Source organism: Herpailurus yagouaroundi, unplaced genomic scaffold, assembly GCF_014898765.1.
Source record: "Herpailurus yagouaroundi ecotype Mexico unplaced genomic scaffold, PumYag 165, whole genome shotgun sequence".
Classification (NCBI taxonomy): domain Eukaryota; kingdom Metazoa; phylum Chordata; class Mammalia; order Carnivora; family Felidae; genus Herpailurus; species Herpailurus yagouaroundi.
Genome location: NW_024412406.1, coordinates 33,801,012 through 33,818,226, shown reverse-complemented (window position 1 = coordinate 33,818,226; position 17,215 = coordinate 33,801,012). Strand labels below are relative to the sequence as shown.

Below are 17,215 nucleotides of genomic sequence, written 5' to 3'. Positions count from 1 at the left end.
TTCTCAGAGATGCACCTCCCAGGAACCACCCCCTGCTTTCCCAGGTCCCGTTTAGATCACGTGAAGGACGGAGGCTGCCATCTCCTTCTTCCCGGCACGGGCCAAGGAGCACACCAAACACTCCACCCTGCATTCTATCCTTTGCAAACGACACTGTTATCATCATACTACAGTAAAAACACTAAGGAATAGGAAAATGCAAGAAAAATGAAGACATGCTACTCAGAAACATAAGATCACAGAGCCTCATGTTAGGAGGAACTCTTTTATTTTATCAACACTTTTTTTAAAATTTTTTTTTAATGTTTTTATTTATTTTTGAGACAGACTGAGAGCATGAGCAGGGGAGGGGCAGAGGGAGGGAGAGACACAGAATCTGAAGCAGGCTCCAGGCTCTGAGCTGTCAGCACAGAGCCTGATGTGGGGCTCGAACTCACAGACAGTGAGATCATGACCAGAGCTGAAGTCAGACGCTTAACCGACTGAGCCACCCAGGTGCCCCGATAAACACTTTTTTTTAAAATATTTTATTTTTAAGTAATCTCTACACCCAAAAGGGGCTCAAACCTACAACCCCGGGACGAAGAGTCACATGCTCTGTTGACTGAGCCAGCCAGGTGCCCAGGAAGAACTCCTGTAATGTGCTAAAGCAAACGACAGCCTCAAAAGGCCACTTGGTAAGAGGGCCATCAAGAACCTGTTCAGGACACAAAAGAAGTACAGACGCCAGACAGGTGTCCACGGCCTCAGTCGCGTGCACCAGACTCTCGCCCTCACGTGAGCTTAAAGGATAACACAGCGACTGAATAAACGCTCCTCTTATCGCCCTTGTTAACTGTGATGCTGACAGGGGCATCTGTCAGTCAAAGACCCCGCTGCACTTTTGCCCGGAATGGCTCCAGGCAGAACTGGACCGCAGCAACGTGCGTAGGTGTTACCCACCCAGGACCTCAGGTGCTTCGAGGGTTTTCTTCTCAGTGAAGGTGTTGTAGCACTCCAGCGCCGCCAGAAGCATGTCCATCCACTGCAGGGCAGCTCGCAGGCTGAACGGCCCTTGCAGATGGAAGAGGGTGGGCTGAGCAAGGATGCCTGACGGCCGACCGCAGCCTCCTCCACCGCCCTCAAACATGTTTATGAGAAAGGAAGGATCTTTGCTCTTGAGGATCTCTTTCAGCCACAAAGAAGGTGATCTGTTGCCTTAAGAAAGAAACAAGATTAAAACACACATACAAATGACTTTCACATGATTAAAATTAATCACTGTAATAAATAATAATAACAATAAACAATAATAAAGCTAGAATTAAGTAGGATATGTTACCAAAAAGAACCAGAGCAGAACCAGGCTGGCAATATCAGAGTATTTCAAATATAGTTTCCATAAAAGTCCCATATGAAGCATCTACCAGAGCAGTAACATTTCAGAATGATAAGGGATAATCTTTTTTTTTTTAACCATAGTAATCATAACTTGGTTCACTGTAATTACTGCCAAGGTCCTTCCACCAAAGCCATTCTCTTCAGTTACTTTAAACATTATAAGGGGCGCCTGGGTGGCTCCGTCGGTTAAGCGGCCGACTTCGGCTCAGGTCATGATCTCACGGTCCATGAGTTCGAGCCCCGCGTCAGGCTCTGTGCTGACAGCTCAGAGCCTGGAGCCTGTTTCAGATTCTGTGTCTCCCTCTCTCTGACCCTCCCCCTTTCATGCTCTGTCTCTCTCTGTCTCAAAAATAAATAAACGTTAAAAAATAAATAAATAAATAAATAAACATTATAAAAATGGCTGGATACCATTTGCACAGCTATAAATGTCCTATCCTTTCCCTTGCCTTTTTTCTTGAAAACTGTTGTCCCTTTTCTCAGGAGTAATTTAAAGAATAAACACAAAAAGAGCACTGCCACTCTCAAGTTCCTATCCTACTTCCTGGCTGTGTGGACCTTGCCTCTCTTGTGTCTCGGTTTTCTCATCTTAACAATATTTACATTTGAGGTTCCTTCAAAGATTAATGAAGTAGTTAATATTTGAAAAAGTGCTTATAATATCACACAGTAAGGGCAGTTTTTGCTAAATAAAAGACTCAAATTATTTGTTTTAAAAGACATCTTTTCTTTCAGGTATCAATCATTTTCTAAACTGAAAATGAAAAAACATTAAATTTTATTTTGCATGCTCTGAAATCAGGGGCTCTCAAAAGGTCAAATCATCCTGATTCTAATGAAGTTAAGGAAGAATGCAAAACAATAAAGTATTTCTGATGTAGTAAGAAACAGTTTCCCTATTGTGTTAAAAAAAATACCTATTAGCTATATAAGCAAAGATTCAATATCATGTTTTCAGGGTTTGTTTTAGACAGAAACATCAAACTTTCCATTATTTTCACTAAAAACTGACAAAGAAAATAAAACTAATAATGGGTAAAAATAATATTTAAGTTCTCTCTCACACGCTAGCTAAGAGTCATAGAAGAGAAAGTACAGGAAGGACAGAGAAAGACAGGCAGGCATAGAGAAAGGAGAGGACAAGGGAACACAGAGAACGGATGGGCCTGGGAAAGCATATTCCGACTGCTGGGAATTATCCCAGATCCCTGCCTCCTCAGTCTCCTCCTCAAAACTATAGCTGCTGTGACCCTGGCTTTCCATCCAACATGAACATCAAAAGTCAGAAGCCCCTGACACATGTCATAGGGACATGCCTGCACATGTCATTACCTAGCACACCTGGTGACAGTGTACTCCTGTAGGGCACTAAAGAGTGGCTCAGCTGACTCTTGATTTTGTCTCAGATCATGCATGATCTGACGGTCATGGGATCAAGCCCCGCATCGGGCTCCACACTGAGTGTGAAGCCTGCTTGAGATTCTCTCTCTCCCTCTGCTCTGCCCCCACTGCATCACTCTCTCAGTCAATCAACCAACCAATCAATCAATAAAGAGACACTTAACACTGTCCCTTAAAACTCACTGGAGGCGGCTTTACTGACAACAGCCAAGATATGGAAGCAGCCCAAGTGTCCACTGGTTGATGAATGGATAAGCAAGCAATTTGGTATCAATATTATTCAGTCACAAAAAAGAATGAAATCTTGCCATTTACAATGAGATGGACGCAGCTAGAGACTATTATGCCAAGTGAAGTAAGTCAGAGAAAGATAAATACCATATGATCTCCCTCAAGTGTCGAATTTAAGAAACAAAACAAATAAACACAGGGGAGAAAAAAAGAGAAGCAAACCAAGAAACAGACTCTTAACTACAGAGAACAAACGTTACCAGACAGAAGTGGGGAGAGAGGATCAGTTAAACAGGTGGCGAGTAAGGAGTATACTTGGCTTGCTGAGCACCAGGTAATATATAGAAGTGTTGAATCCCTATATTATTCACCTGAAACTAATACAACACTGTATGTTAACTAACTGGAATTTTAAAAAACCTTCACAAAAACCGAAAACACCACTAGGAGTTAAATATAGCAGAGAGAGAGGTGGAAGCACTACTGGAGGGCACAGAGGAGATAAGCCAAGGAATGCTCATCCCTTTTATGCAAAGTATATGTCAGCAATAGGCCAAGGTTCACCTACTACTTGGCATGCTTTGTGTAACGGAAACAATTCTGAGAGGCAGAGCCCCACTTACTTCAGTGAAAATATGTGAGGTCCCTGTTGTAGGCAGTTAAGAACAACAGAAATGTATGGGATCAGTCAAGCTGATGTCACTGGAAATCGTGTGGGCTACAGGAGAGCCAGAGACCCAACCTGGAGGGAGGACGGGTCTGCCAACTAGTTCCACTGACATAATATCTGGCCTGAAGTTTCCTTTAAAAATAAGGAAAACATGCCCCACCCCTCCACCTCATCCAATCTTCATGGACTTTACAGGACTGTTGTGACAATGACAACGTAAGAAAACTAACTTTGCAGGGGCACCTGGGTGGCCAACTCTTGGTTTCGGTTCAGGTCAAGATCTTGCAGTTTGTGAGTTCAAGCCCCACATCAGGATCTGCACTGATAGCATGGAGCCTGCTTGGGATTCTCTCTCTCCCTCTCTCTCTGCCCCTCCTATAGTCATGCTCTCTCTCTCTCTCTCTCTCAAAATAAACTTAAAAAAAAAAAAAGAAACTAACTTTGTTAACTAGAGGCAATAAGCAAATATATACTACATGTTTGTATACCAAATAGTATATGTAGTACAAATAGAATTGTAATATATGCTATATAAATCTATAGTATATAACATAATATATTCCATAGTATAAAAAATGTATAATCTTCTAAGTTTTAGAATTATACCAAGTAATTTTCACCTCTTCTTCCATGGCCCCAAAGTAGTACTCTACCCCATTTTCTAAAAAGACCGGCTCTTTCTCATGACTTGTAGTGCACTATCACTTTTCTTATCCAGACACACACACCACAGCACATCTTGGTTCTGGACTCGTGCACAGTGCACTCTACAGGGGGAAGCCAGGGCCTGGGTGTCCTGAGGCACAGCTTCCCTACACCCACGTTCCCAAACCTCGGTTTGGACTTACTGGAGAAAACAGAACAATACATTTATTCCTAAGAAATTTAGTAATTATTTCAAGACTATAAGTGCAATTTAATGACTGAGTGTAATAGTTATTTAATAAGCACAAGCTCATTGCTTTCCTTTAATCTCACAGTAATCTGAGATCATTCAGATTTAGGAGTCTAACAATTTCTCATTAATCACATGGTGAAATAAAAGCATTGCAGTATTTCATTAACTATAAATAAAATTTCTAAATCTTAACTGAATATCATGTTGACAACCACAATGGTTATCCAACTCTTCTTCATTTCTTTTAAATGAGATAGAAAAGCAAAAATGAAGTAGAATAAAAAAGATACTGGGATATTCTAAATTTATTTCCTTTGTATCATTTGACATCAAATTAGCATTTTTTTCTTTCTTTCTGTAAATCTTTGTGAAACGTACAGCCCATAGTTTACCCTTTGCCATGCAAACGATCCATAATGGTTATTGAACATACTTATCTTTTTATTAGGAACATTTGTTACTTTCATCTGAATAATGGAAAGCTTACATTTTAAATAAGTACACATCTCTAAACAACTGCTAAAAGCAAAACCCGTAATTTATAAGACTTAAAGATCACAATACCTGGCAGTAAAGGAACGAATTTATAAAACAGTTCTATGGATTTGTGTCGACATTCCGTCTGGGGCCTCCCACAGTGGGCTAACAGCCAGTGGACCACATCTAGTAAACACAATGATGCCGCGGGTGGAAATCCTCTATGTGGAGATGACACACTATATTTAATGCACGCCCCAACATTTAGCATTTAGCTAACCCAAGAATCTAGAAATCATAAACTCAATTTTGCCATACTAATACATGTAGAAACCTCATCAAAAGGCATTCAATTTATTTTTAATGTATTATCATTAGCATACAATCAAAATGGCACAGGTTAAATAGGTCCTAAATGCTGCTTACCTTCAATTTTTTTTGAGGAAAAAATTTAAAAAACATTTCTTAAAACAACAGCACCAATATTTTCATGTTTCCTTTTCAATTGTACCTTAAAACAAAAGGGGATCTGAGACCTAAAGTAGTGCGTCTCAAATTGTGGCCCCTGACCTGGCTGCATCAATATATCTGTAAACTTGGCAGAAATGCAAATTACTGGCCCTGTTCCGGACCTGCTGGAAGATTCTGGGGCCAGGGCCCAGCAACTTGTGTTTTAACAAAACATTCAAGTAATTCTGATCACTGCTTCAGATTGAGAACCAATGATCTAGAGAGGTCAAAAGTTAACAACAGGATCTGAAAGAATCAATTTTAAAACAACAGAGGAAATACTAATATCCAATTTACATGTGCCAATACTTCTACACAGTGGTAGCAGCCAGTGGACATCCCGGACACCCCGCACAGATCCACAGATCTAGAGGGGCTGATGCATGGCACATCCCATCCTGATGGGAGACCTTGCTAGAATGGAAAGAGAGAAGACTGGCTACCACTGGTTAATAAGCCAGTCTTAGCTTTAGGTAGCTTCATTTCATAATTCTAAATTTCCATGACTGTTAAAATGCTACCATTTCAATATTTCAGTTCTTATATTTCAAATTTACTCTACAATAGTTCATGCATTTTCTAGTCAAGTTAATTCCACACCAAATCTGTACTCAAAATAAATGTTTCAGTTACAAGTTTATACCTTAAACCAAGCATTTTCAAACACAAAGTTTTTAGTGTCCTAGAAATTGACTACGCCTATTTCCACACATTCCACATTTCCACATTCCTTAAATTCTCTATGCTTCCACACATTCCTTCCAGATTTTCTTTCGTTAACTGAGAATTAGTTTTATGCTGGAAAAAAAATTTAAAAAGGAAGCAATATCACCTACCGTGGCCTACGTCTTTTTTTAACTTTGTTTAAAGATACATGCTTCTTTTCAATGATACGCCTCAGGTGATCAATGGCATCACAACACTGCTGAATTGTACCTGTTCTCGAGTATAAAAATAGATTTCCAAAGGAGTTATATAGCTGGTTATTGTTAATAAATTGGTATTATACATTTATCGACCTAATTTTTTAACTAAAAAGGTAATTTTACAATAGAGTTAATATCGTTTCATCCCTCAGAAAACAAAATTTAAATAAACAACTTACACTATCCCAAAACAAAACCGAAACCCACATTTAAGACTGCAGGAGAGTATAGTGCACATGCACAAACACACAAACACACTCACACACAGCAACACTGTACCTACTAAGAAACTGTTCCAGCAGCCCTCAGCCAGTCAAAGCACAGACTCACATAATGGATCTGAGGTGGAGGACTGTACAGGCATTACAAAATCCACATGCCAGGCCAGATCCTGTGTACCTCAACTTAAGGCTATTATTTAGGGGTTATAAATTCCTTGACCTTGCCTTCTTTGTATGTAGGTTAAACCATATTATAGCTTAGGGGCACCTGGGTGGCTCAGTTGGTTAGGCATCCGGCTTCGGCTCAGGTCGTGATCTCACGTGGGTTCGAGCCCCGTGTCGGGCTCTGTGCTGACAGCTCAGAGCCTGGAGACTGCTTTGGATTCTGTGTCTCCCTCTCTCTCTGACCCTCCCCCACTCACACTTTCTCCCTCAAAAGTAAACATTAAAAAAAATTTTTTTTTAAATAAAAAAAAAAACCCACTTGTATTATAGCTTAATAATACAGGCGCTGAAGGAGAATCAAAGCAAATGAGTAAAACCATTCACAAACATCTTGGGTTATTTAGGAAAGGAGCCTTACCCAACCTGAGTTCTATTACTAAGAAAAGGTTTTCTTTCTATGCTTTGAAAACATGGCAGTGATTTTTAAGAGTCAAGTTTCACTTGTTGACAAATACACCTATATAAGATGTCAAGATAAACAGAGCAATTTTAAGCTCTTTGATCACAAGGGCCAAATTTTAAGCATTTTTACCCATAGCAGGCTATCAACATGAAGGATAATAGAGCTCAACCTGTCTTTCAAAAAAACAGAAAACAACAGAAAATAAAATCTGAGTAAGTCAAAGAGAAGTTCTGTCACACACAGCTATGTAAGCTACAGCAGTCACTTACGTTCTCTGGTAAGATGTCTAAGAAGCCTTCCAGCCCAGAAATTCCACAATACTCATACTGACTACAGGACAGAATATAATTGTAAAAACGACCATCTATTACTCTCATAGTAAGTCTATTTCTGACTATTTTACATTATGGTAGAAATAGCTTTATCACATTCTTGTAATGAGATCTATATTCCCCTTTTCAGTGGCTATTACAACCAGCTTTCTTTACATGGTGCAATCGTATATTCTCACATTTTGTGTCATCATAGTAACTGGTTGGCTTCGTTGGAGCTGCACAATAAAACTGTCCCACCTGCCCTGGGTGGGATCTCTGACCAGCCAGGGGAGAAGCTCATGGCCACCAAGGGCACAAGGTGAGTCTTAGAGGTGGTGAGCATTGAAGACTTACACAAACTGCATTAGAGGTACTGGAGGGGCATATCCCCCCTTCACACTTATCATCCTAAATGAGGAGACGGGAGGAAAAAAAGCATCATCTTATGAAGAACCTGAGGCTTAACTCCTGAATGGAAAAGCTCTTGAAAACTTGTCAGGCTAACAAGTGGCATGCAAACAAAAAGCTCAGGTAAGACCTACCTAAGGATTTCTCATCTGTGTGTGCTAAGGCCAGACTTTCCAGATATATAACCAATGCTTCGAACACAAACTGTTCTACTAGAGATTCTTCTTCCCTGTAAAATAAAGAGTACTGAACTTCAATATTCTAGGAAAAACAATAAAGCAGAAGTGACAAAGGAAAAAAGTGTTATCAAAAAAATACACAAATTAAATTTGTCTTTAAAAAATGGCTCAAATGTTTTAAAACCTGTGACAACAAATGCTTTTCAAAGAAGAAAACTTCCTCAAGAGCAGATCAAAAACTACATAAACCAAAAGACGCGGTACTGGCTTTTTCTCTGCATACAAGTACCCTTCCATCTGTGGAACTGCTCATAGCACATAACCTTGGAAACACTGTTCTGACCACACTTCCACACACCTCATTAAAATGATCTCATACCATATCCACATTCTTTCAAAATCAAAGAATTTCAAAAGCTCTCATCCAACCCAAAAGTAAGTTAACATCAACAGTAAACACTAAGCCTTTTAGAACCACGTCAGGCAAATGGAAATAATTAATTCAGTCAACAGTGTCTGTGGACCATCTTCTTATAAAGGGTAAACTCATGGGCAGGTGAAAGGCAGAGGCCAGATCTCTCCCTGGAAATTTTGTCCCTTAATAACACAGGACAGTAAATGATTCAGTATCAAGTGACAGGGCTAGGCACTAAATCTTAGAGGAGTTCAGAGAAAAGTATGAATTGCAAGTTCTACTTGTGTGATGAAGTGCTGGGTCACTGTACCGCCCACTGGGAAGAAGCGCGTTCCTGGAGCAAACGAACTGGAGCGAGGTGCTAGAAGATGGAACCCTTACAGTAAGAATTACTAACTGGTGTTTGGTTTGGCAGGAGTACTGAACTCGTTTCTTTCTTCTTTTCCCCTCCCCTCCCCTCCCCTTCCCTTCCCTTGTAGAACTCTACAAGCTCCACATCTCCCCCAGTGTCACGCACCCAGACCTGACACTGAAAATAAAGGACAGTACCAATAAATGTATGCTATGGGGCAAAGACGTGGAAGCAAGATGGAAAACACAGGAAACAGCAAGCAAATGAGCAGAACTGTAAGTAAAGAGGTTCATTTGGAACAGCAGTTTGGGGATGACACTGAAAAAGTTGGGGAGGTCTTGGAAGGCCGGGCTGAGTTCAATAGCTTTGATCTTAGGTATCAACACGAGGTAAAAGTAGGTAAGTAGAGAAATGGCATGACAAAATGATAACTCAGAACTGTGCTTCCAAAGAAAGGTGTGCAAAACAGTTTACCAGCATGCAGAAAGGAGACAGAACTTGTTTTTATATTACTCAACATGCAAGGTCTCAAAAAATTTGTCTCTCATGTACCTCTCTCAAAAAGCCTCTTGGAATGTGATCCAACAAATGAGAATATCCAAAAAAGAAGACAACAGAGGAAAAGAAAACAAAAGATCAAACACAGGAAAGAAGTAAAGGGGATATTCAAGAGGAGACACAAGTTGATTCAGACATGAGACCCAAGAAAGAGACTGGTTAACGGCCATCTCCACCAAAACACCATTATTCTGGGTTTTTCTTTTTTCTTTTTTAACGTTTATTTATTATTGAGAGACAGAGAGACACAGAGCATGAGCAGGAAAGGGGCAGAGAGAGGGGGAGACACAGAATCTGAAGCAGGCTCCAGGCTCTGAGCTGTCAGCACAGAGCCCGGTGCGGGGCTCAAACTCACAAACCGCGCGATCACGACCTGAGCTGAAGTCGGACGCTTAACTGACTGAGCCACCCAGGCGCGCCTATGGGTTTTCAACCTGGAAGGAATATGGCCCAAATTCCACTCTTAACCTGGCCTGCCATGATCAGGTGAAGTTCTTCTGTCCAATTTCAGCCTGGATCAGCTGACAGTGCTCATTTATCCCACAAGAGAATTTTGCTTTGACATGCTCCTGACATATGGGGGATGGACTCCTGGGAAGTGAGATGCTGCAATTCAAGGGCAGTCCACACCCTCAGATGATATTTCTCCCTGATGTCAGCTAGCGGTCTACTTCACACCATTCGGGAGAGCTGACATGAACCTTGTCACTCTGTTTCCTTGGAATGGGCTCCTGTAATCTCTCATGGAGCTACAGCCAACTAGTCTCCACAGAGCGGATTATCCCAGGATACTTCACCTAACAATGAAAACACTGACCTTCACAGCTTTTCAAAATGCAAGAGTATATCCGTTAGGGCACATACACACAAAATGAAACAAAAAAGAAAGGGGAATAAGTAATATAAAGGAAGAATGATTAGTTCAGTGCAGAGGAGGGTATAAAATTCTGAAAATACTCTATTTCTTAACCTAGGTAGGAGTATACAAGAACTTGCTTTATTATTATTCAACAAACTTACACAGTTTTTTTAAGTAAGGCATAACTGACATACAACGTTATATTACTTCTAGGAGCACAACATAATGACTCCAGATTTGTGTATATTACAATATGATCACCACAGTAAGTCTAGTTAACATCCATAACATACAAAGTCTTTTTCCTTGTGACGTGCACATTTAAAATCTACTCTCCTAGCAACTTTGAAATATGCAATACAGTATTATTAACTATGGTCACCATACTCTACAGTATGGCACCTCACAGGTATTATGAGTTTGATTCCAGGCAACCAAGAGAAAGCAATGATCTCAATAAAGGGAGTAAAGTGAATTTTTTGGTTCACCAGGGCATATGAAGTTATGTTCATACTGTACTATATATTAAGAGCACAATAGTGTTGTGTCTAAAAAATTGTACATAACTTAATTAAAAATACTTTATTGCTAAAAAATGCTAACCATCTTCTGAGTTTTCAGCAAGTCATAATTACTTTGCTGGTAGAGGGTCTTGTCTCAGTGTTGACTGCTACAGTCAGGGTCATGGTCACGGCTGCTCATGGCTGGGTGACTATGACAATTTCTTCACATAAGACAACAATGAAGTTTGCTGCATCGATTAACTCTTCATTTCAGACACAATTTCTCTGTAGCATGTGATGCTGTTTGGTAGCATTTTACCCATAGTTGGACCTCTTTCAAAACTGGAACCAATCCTCTCAAAGCCTGTTATTTTATCAACTAAGTGTATGTAATATTCTAAATCCTTTGTTGTCATTTCAACAATCTTCACAGCATCTTCACCAGGAAGAGATTCCATCTCAAGAAACCACTTTCTGTGCTCATCCCTAAGATGAAACTCCTCATCCATTCAAGTTTGATCATGAGATTGCAACAATTCAGTCACATCTTCTGGCTCCACTTCTAATTCTAGTTCTCTTGCTATTTCTATCACATCCAGTTACTTCTTCCAGTGAAGTCCTGAACCCCTCAAACTCATCCATGAGGGCTGGAACCAACTTTTTCCAAACTCCTATGAGTGTTGATATTTTCACCTCTTCCCAAGAATTGCGAATGTTCTTAATAAAGCAATGCGAATTCACTAATACAGTGAATTCTTTCCAGGCTTTCAATTTACTTTGCCCAGATTCATCAGACAAATCACTCTCTATGACATCTATAGCCTTATGAAATCTATTTCTTAAATAAAAAGTCAGGACACCTGGCTGGCTCAATGGAGCATGTGACTCTTGATCTCAGGGTTGGGAGTTCAAGCCCCAAACTGGGCATAAAGCTTATTAAAAAAAAAAAAAAAAAAAAAAGACTTGAAAGTCAAAATTACTCTTTGATCCATTAACTGCAGAATGGATATTGTGTGGCTGTCATGAAAACATATATAATCTCATGGTGCCTCTCCATCAGAGCTCTTGGGTGACCAGGTGCATGGTCACTGAGCAGTAATATTTTGAAAGGAATCTGTTTCTGAGCAGTAGGTCTCAACAGTGGACTTGAAACATTCAGTAGCCAGATTGTGAACAGATGTGTTGGCATCAGGTTTTGCTGTTCCATTTAGAGAGCACAGGTAAGAGTAGATTTAGCCTAACTCTGCAAGGCCCTATGATTTTTGGAATGGTAAATCAGCACTGGCTCTAACTTAGTCACCAGCTAGGTTAGCCCCTAACAGGAGAGTCAGCCTGTTGTTTGAAGCCAGGCATTGACTCCTCTCTAGCTACAGAAGTCCTAGATGGCACCTTCTTCCAATAGAAGGCTGTTTCATCTTCATTGAAAATCTGTTGTTTAGCGTGGGCATCTTCATTATCTTAGCCAGATCTTCTGGATAACTTATCAGCACTTGCTGCTTCATCTGGCACTTTAATGTTATGAAGATGGCTTCTTTCCTTAAACCTCACAAACGTTCTGCTAGCTTAGACTTTTCTTCTGTAGCTTCCTCACCTCTCTTAGCCTTCACAGAACTGAAGAGAGTGTGCTTTGCTCTGGATTAGGCTTTGGCCTAAGGGAGTTTTGTGGCTGGTTTGATCTTCTATCCAGACCACTAAACCTTCTCCATATCAGCAATAACCCGGGTTCACTTTCTTATCATCCAAGTGTTCACAGAAGTGGCAGCTTTAATTTCCTTCAAGAACATTTCCTTGGCATTCACTACTTGTCTAACAGGTGTAAGAGGCCTAGCTGTCAGCCTATCTTGACTTTTGATAGGCCTTCCTCACTAGGCTTAATGATTTCTAACTTTTGAGTTAAATCAAGGGACATGCAACTCTTCCTTTCACTTGAACACTTAGAGGCCATTATAGAGTTATTAAGTGGCCTAATTTCAATATTGTTGTGTCACAGGGAATACAGAGGCCCAAGGAGGGGGAGAGAAATGGGGGAACAGCCAGTTGGTGAAGCTGTCAGAACACAGACAACTTTATCAATTAAGTTGTCTTATATGGCAGTTCTTGCCACCCCAAAACAATTACAATAGTTACATCAAAGATCATCAATCAGAGATCACCATGCCAAATACAGGAAAAATGAAAAAGTTTGAATAACATGAGAATTTCTAAAACATGACTTAGAGACACAAAATAAATAAATGTTGTTGGAAAAATAGAGCCAATAGTTAAACTCAATTTCTAAAAAATGCAGTATCTGTAAAGAGCAATAAAACAAAGCACAATAAAATGAGGTATGCCTCTATAACTGAAGTTTGTACCTTTTGACCTCTATCATCCATTTTGCCTACCCCTCTTCCTGGCCTGTGGCAACCACCAACTGCATGAGCTTGTCCTTTTTTTTTTTTTTTTTTGGATTTTACAAATAAGTAAGATCATATGGTATTTGTCTTTCTCTGTCTGACTTATTTCACTTAACATAATGCCCTCAAGGTCCATCCATGTTTTCGCAGATGGCAAGAATTCATTCTTCTTTATGGTTGAATAATACTCCATCATATCCATTTACCACATTTTCTTTATCCATTCATCCATGTTGGTCACTTAGGCTGTTTTCATATCTCAGCTAATTTAAATAATGCTGCAATAATCATAGGAGTGCATATATCTTTTTGAATTTGTGTTTCATTTCCTTTGGATAAATACCCAAAAGTGGAATTGTTGGATCATATGGTACTTCTATTCTTATTGAGGAACCTCCATACTGTTTTCCATAGTCGTTATGCTAATTTACATTCCTACCAGCAGTGCACAAGAGTTCCCCTTTCTCTACATCCTTCCTAACACTTGTTACTTGTCTTTTTCATAGTAGCCATTTTAACAGGCGTAAAGTGATATCTCATTGTGGTTTTAATTTGCATTCCCTGATGATTAGTGATACGGAGCACATTTTGTTGCCTTTTAATTTTATTGATGGTTTCCTGTCAAGAGCTTACTTGATGTAGTCCCACATGTTTATTTTTGCACTTGTTGCATTTGCTTTTGGAGTCAGAGCCAAAACTGGCATCAAACAGCTTACCCACCTATGTTTTCTTCCAGGAATTTTATGGTTTCAGGTCTTACATTCAAGTCTTTAATCCATTTTGAGTTAATTTTTGTGTATGGTGTAAGATAACAGTCTAGTTTCATTCTTTTGCATGCAGTTGTCCTGTTTCCCCAACACCAACGTATACTGAAGAGACTCTCCTTTTCCCACTGTTTATTCGTGGCTCCTGTGTCAAAATTAATTGACCATGATTACCTGTGTTTATTTCTAGGCTCTCTATTCTGTTGCATTGATCTTTCTGTTTTATGCCAATACCACACTGCTTTGATTACTACAGCTTTTGTAGTATAGTCTGAAACCAGGCAGCATGACGCCTCCAGCTTTGTTTTTTCTCAAGAGTGCTTTGGCTCCTCAATGTATTTTGTGGTTCCACACAAATTTTAGGATCATTTGTTTGGTTTCTGTGAAAAATGACACTAGAATTTTGATAGGGATTGCACTAAATATTGATTGCTTTGGGGAGTATGAACATTTTAACAATATAAATCCTTCCAATCCATGAACATGCTATATCTTTCCATTTATTTGTGTGTTCTTCAGTTGCTGCCACCAACGTCTTACGGTTTTCTGTGGTCTTACATTTCCTTGGTTAAATTTATGCCTAGGTATTTTATTCTTTTTGATGCAATTATAAACGGGATTGTTTTCTTAATTTCACTTCCTGGTAAGTGGTTACTGAAGTATAGAAATGCAACAGATTTTTGTATATCAATTTTGTATCCTGCAACTTTACTGAATTCATTTATTAGCTCTAATAGTTTTTTGGTGGTCTTTAGGGTTTTCTATATAGAGTATCATGTCGTCTGAAAATAGTGATAGATTCACACTTATTTTTAAACGCTCTTCTGTACCTATAGACTTCACAGTTTAAAATGATAAAAATCACCTAGTGGCTTCAAACTCTAGTCAATTTTCATATAAGTGTGCATGTGCACATAAACACAAACAGAGATTCCTATTCATCCATCTATATCCATCATGTCTCTACCTCTATCATCTATCTTATTTTTACAATTGCTTCCCTCATCTCTTAACTGCCATTTCCTGGGAGAAGCAATCTGGACCAAACAAACCTAGGTTCTTCATTATAAGATTATGTAGTAATCATCTACCACTACTTAAAAGAACTGACTTCAGCAACAAGTTTATAATTATGTGATTAATTATTATCTACCTCTTTTTTCAAATGCAACCCTCATGAATGGCTATGTCTTTATATCACTAGCATAGCATATCACTAGCTATGTCTTTACATCACTAGCATACAATATTCTTAGTAAGTAATAATAAATGAATGAATAAACGCTACTACAACCTTAGGTCAGGGACGAATGATCTTTTTCTTGGACTTCTTGAAACATCCCCTTCTCTGGTGTCCTGGCCCCATTTTATGTCACTTAGATCCACTCTCCATATAGCTATGGGCAGGTGAATTTTAGAAGGAAATTTAACCATGCAGCTCTCTGCTCCAAGGACTTGTTGTCACTAGAAGTGACCTACGTTTTTTAACTCTACAAACCAAGGCTCCTGGCCAGTCTCACTATATTCCCTTCCAAACTTCAAACTCCACAGTTGAGAAATATAAAATGTCTTCATCTCCTTATATACCACCCTATTTCTTCTCTCTACCCCATCCCTTTGATATGAAATGCTCTGGCTGATTCCCATTTATCCTTTAAGTTTCATCTAAGTATAAATGCTATAGGAAGACTTCTTTAAGCCAGTCAAGTTGGATTAGATACTCCTCTTCTGTGCTCCAAAAGACCCTGGATTGTCTTCTTTTGCATTTACAAGACTGCTGTTTGCATGTATTTCTGTATGTACATATTGCTGTACTTATGTATTTGTATGTATTTCTCAGTAGTTTCTGAGCTTCCTGAATGCAAACTGCATTTCAATTCATTTTTTAATCCCCAGAAAACAGCACAGCATCTGACACATAATTAACTAAATGTTTGATATATGAATACATTGATACATAAACACCAGTCACTTTTCAAAATCACTACTAAAAATTTAAAGAACTTTTTTATACTCTTCCCTGTCACATGGCTTACTTACCTGAATTCTCTGTAGATATTATTAAAGGCCAGTGATGCTCCTAGCCTCTTGAAAGCATTGGGGTGAAGTGCAAAGCTGTACAGTCGCTTGAAAAGTGACTTGGTGTTTACTGGACTTTTTTCCTGCTGCTGCGGTGTTGTCTGCTTAATGGACCATTTGAGGAATTCACGAATACACCGGCCACAAAAATCTCTTAAAGTACTGTCAACAGGGTCTACTATTCCATCCTACAACAAAATGTATACAACAACTGAACACCCTGGTCTGCTCTGGGTGAAAATTCATTTAGAGCACTACTCAAGAAAAAATAAGCACTAGAAAACCAATCTGTCTAGAATCTAGACTCTAATAACAATGTCTTTTGGACGAAATGAAAACACTTTCCTTTAAACAAACTGATAAATCCATGAAAAAAGGAGACAATATTTTAATTATGTAGCAACAAAACAGTCTCTCCTTTCCCTGAAGAAACCCAAAGGCTACATCCTAAGAGTTTTTGTTGCTGACTTTGCCTCATAACACTATCTGTGATGCTTTACAGAGGTTAAAGAAAATAAGATCCCTCTAGGTTTCAAGGGAATTGTAATGCTACATAAAAATCAGATGGAGATGTGGTCTGAAAATATAACTTTCTGTAAAAGCAGTCTCCATAAAAGGCATAGTCTCTAAATACCTGAAAAAAACAGCTAAGGAAATTTGAATATTTTTATTTCCCTCTAGACATAATTCCCTCTTAGATATGTATAGGAAAGATCTAACTTGAAAAACTACACTGAACACTGAAATAAGGGAGTTCTTCTACCTAACACCCCCAGTTATTTGCTACATGCAAAATCTCTGATTACAGTGCTTATTAGAATTCAAGAAGCAATTAACTGTAGAAATGTGAAGAGGTGATATTTATTGCTTCTCAGAGCAGTGGTGAGTAATGCATGTGCTGATATCAGGGAATAAGCAATTCTTACCGGGAAACCTATAGACATGCTTTCACTTGAGTGTTATACCAACTTCCCATTTCCTCCTTTACCTTTCCTTTTCTCACCTATCTTACTTTACGTTATCATGACCTTATCTGACTTCTTTCT

General features: G+C 39.1%; 1 protein-coding gene across 3 annotated transcripts in view; it reads right to left on the bottom strand.

Annotated features, from left to right (window-relative positions):
- Positions 1–17,215, bottom strand: part of PRKDC (protein kinase, DNA-activated, catalytic subunit) — a 203,611-nt gene that overhangs the window by 133,840 nt on the left and 52,556 nt on the right. For all 3 annotated transcript variants that reach the window (XM_040487835.1, XM_040487836.1, XM_040487837.1), the window contains 5 exons: positions 16,131–16,357; positions 8,199–8,293; positions 6,404–6,503; positions 5,145–5,278; positions 943–1,197 (listed from right to left, as the gene is read on the bottom strand). In XM_040487835.1, coding sequence (XP_040343769.1) covers positions 943–1,197; positions 5,145–5,278; positions 6,404–6,503; positions 8,199–8,293; positions 16,131–16,357 — 811 coding nt within the window. The remainder of the gene's footprint in view (positions 1–942; positions 1,198–5,144; positions 5,279–6,403; positions 6,504–8,198; positions 8,294–16,130; positions 16,358–17,215) is intronic.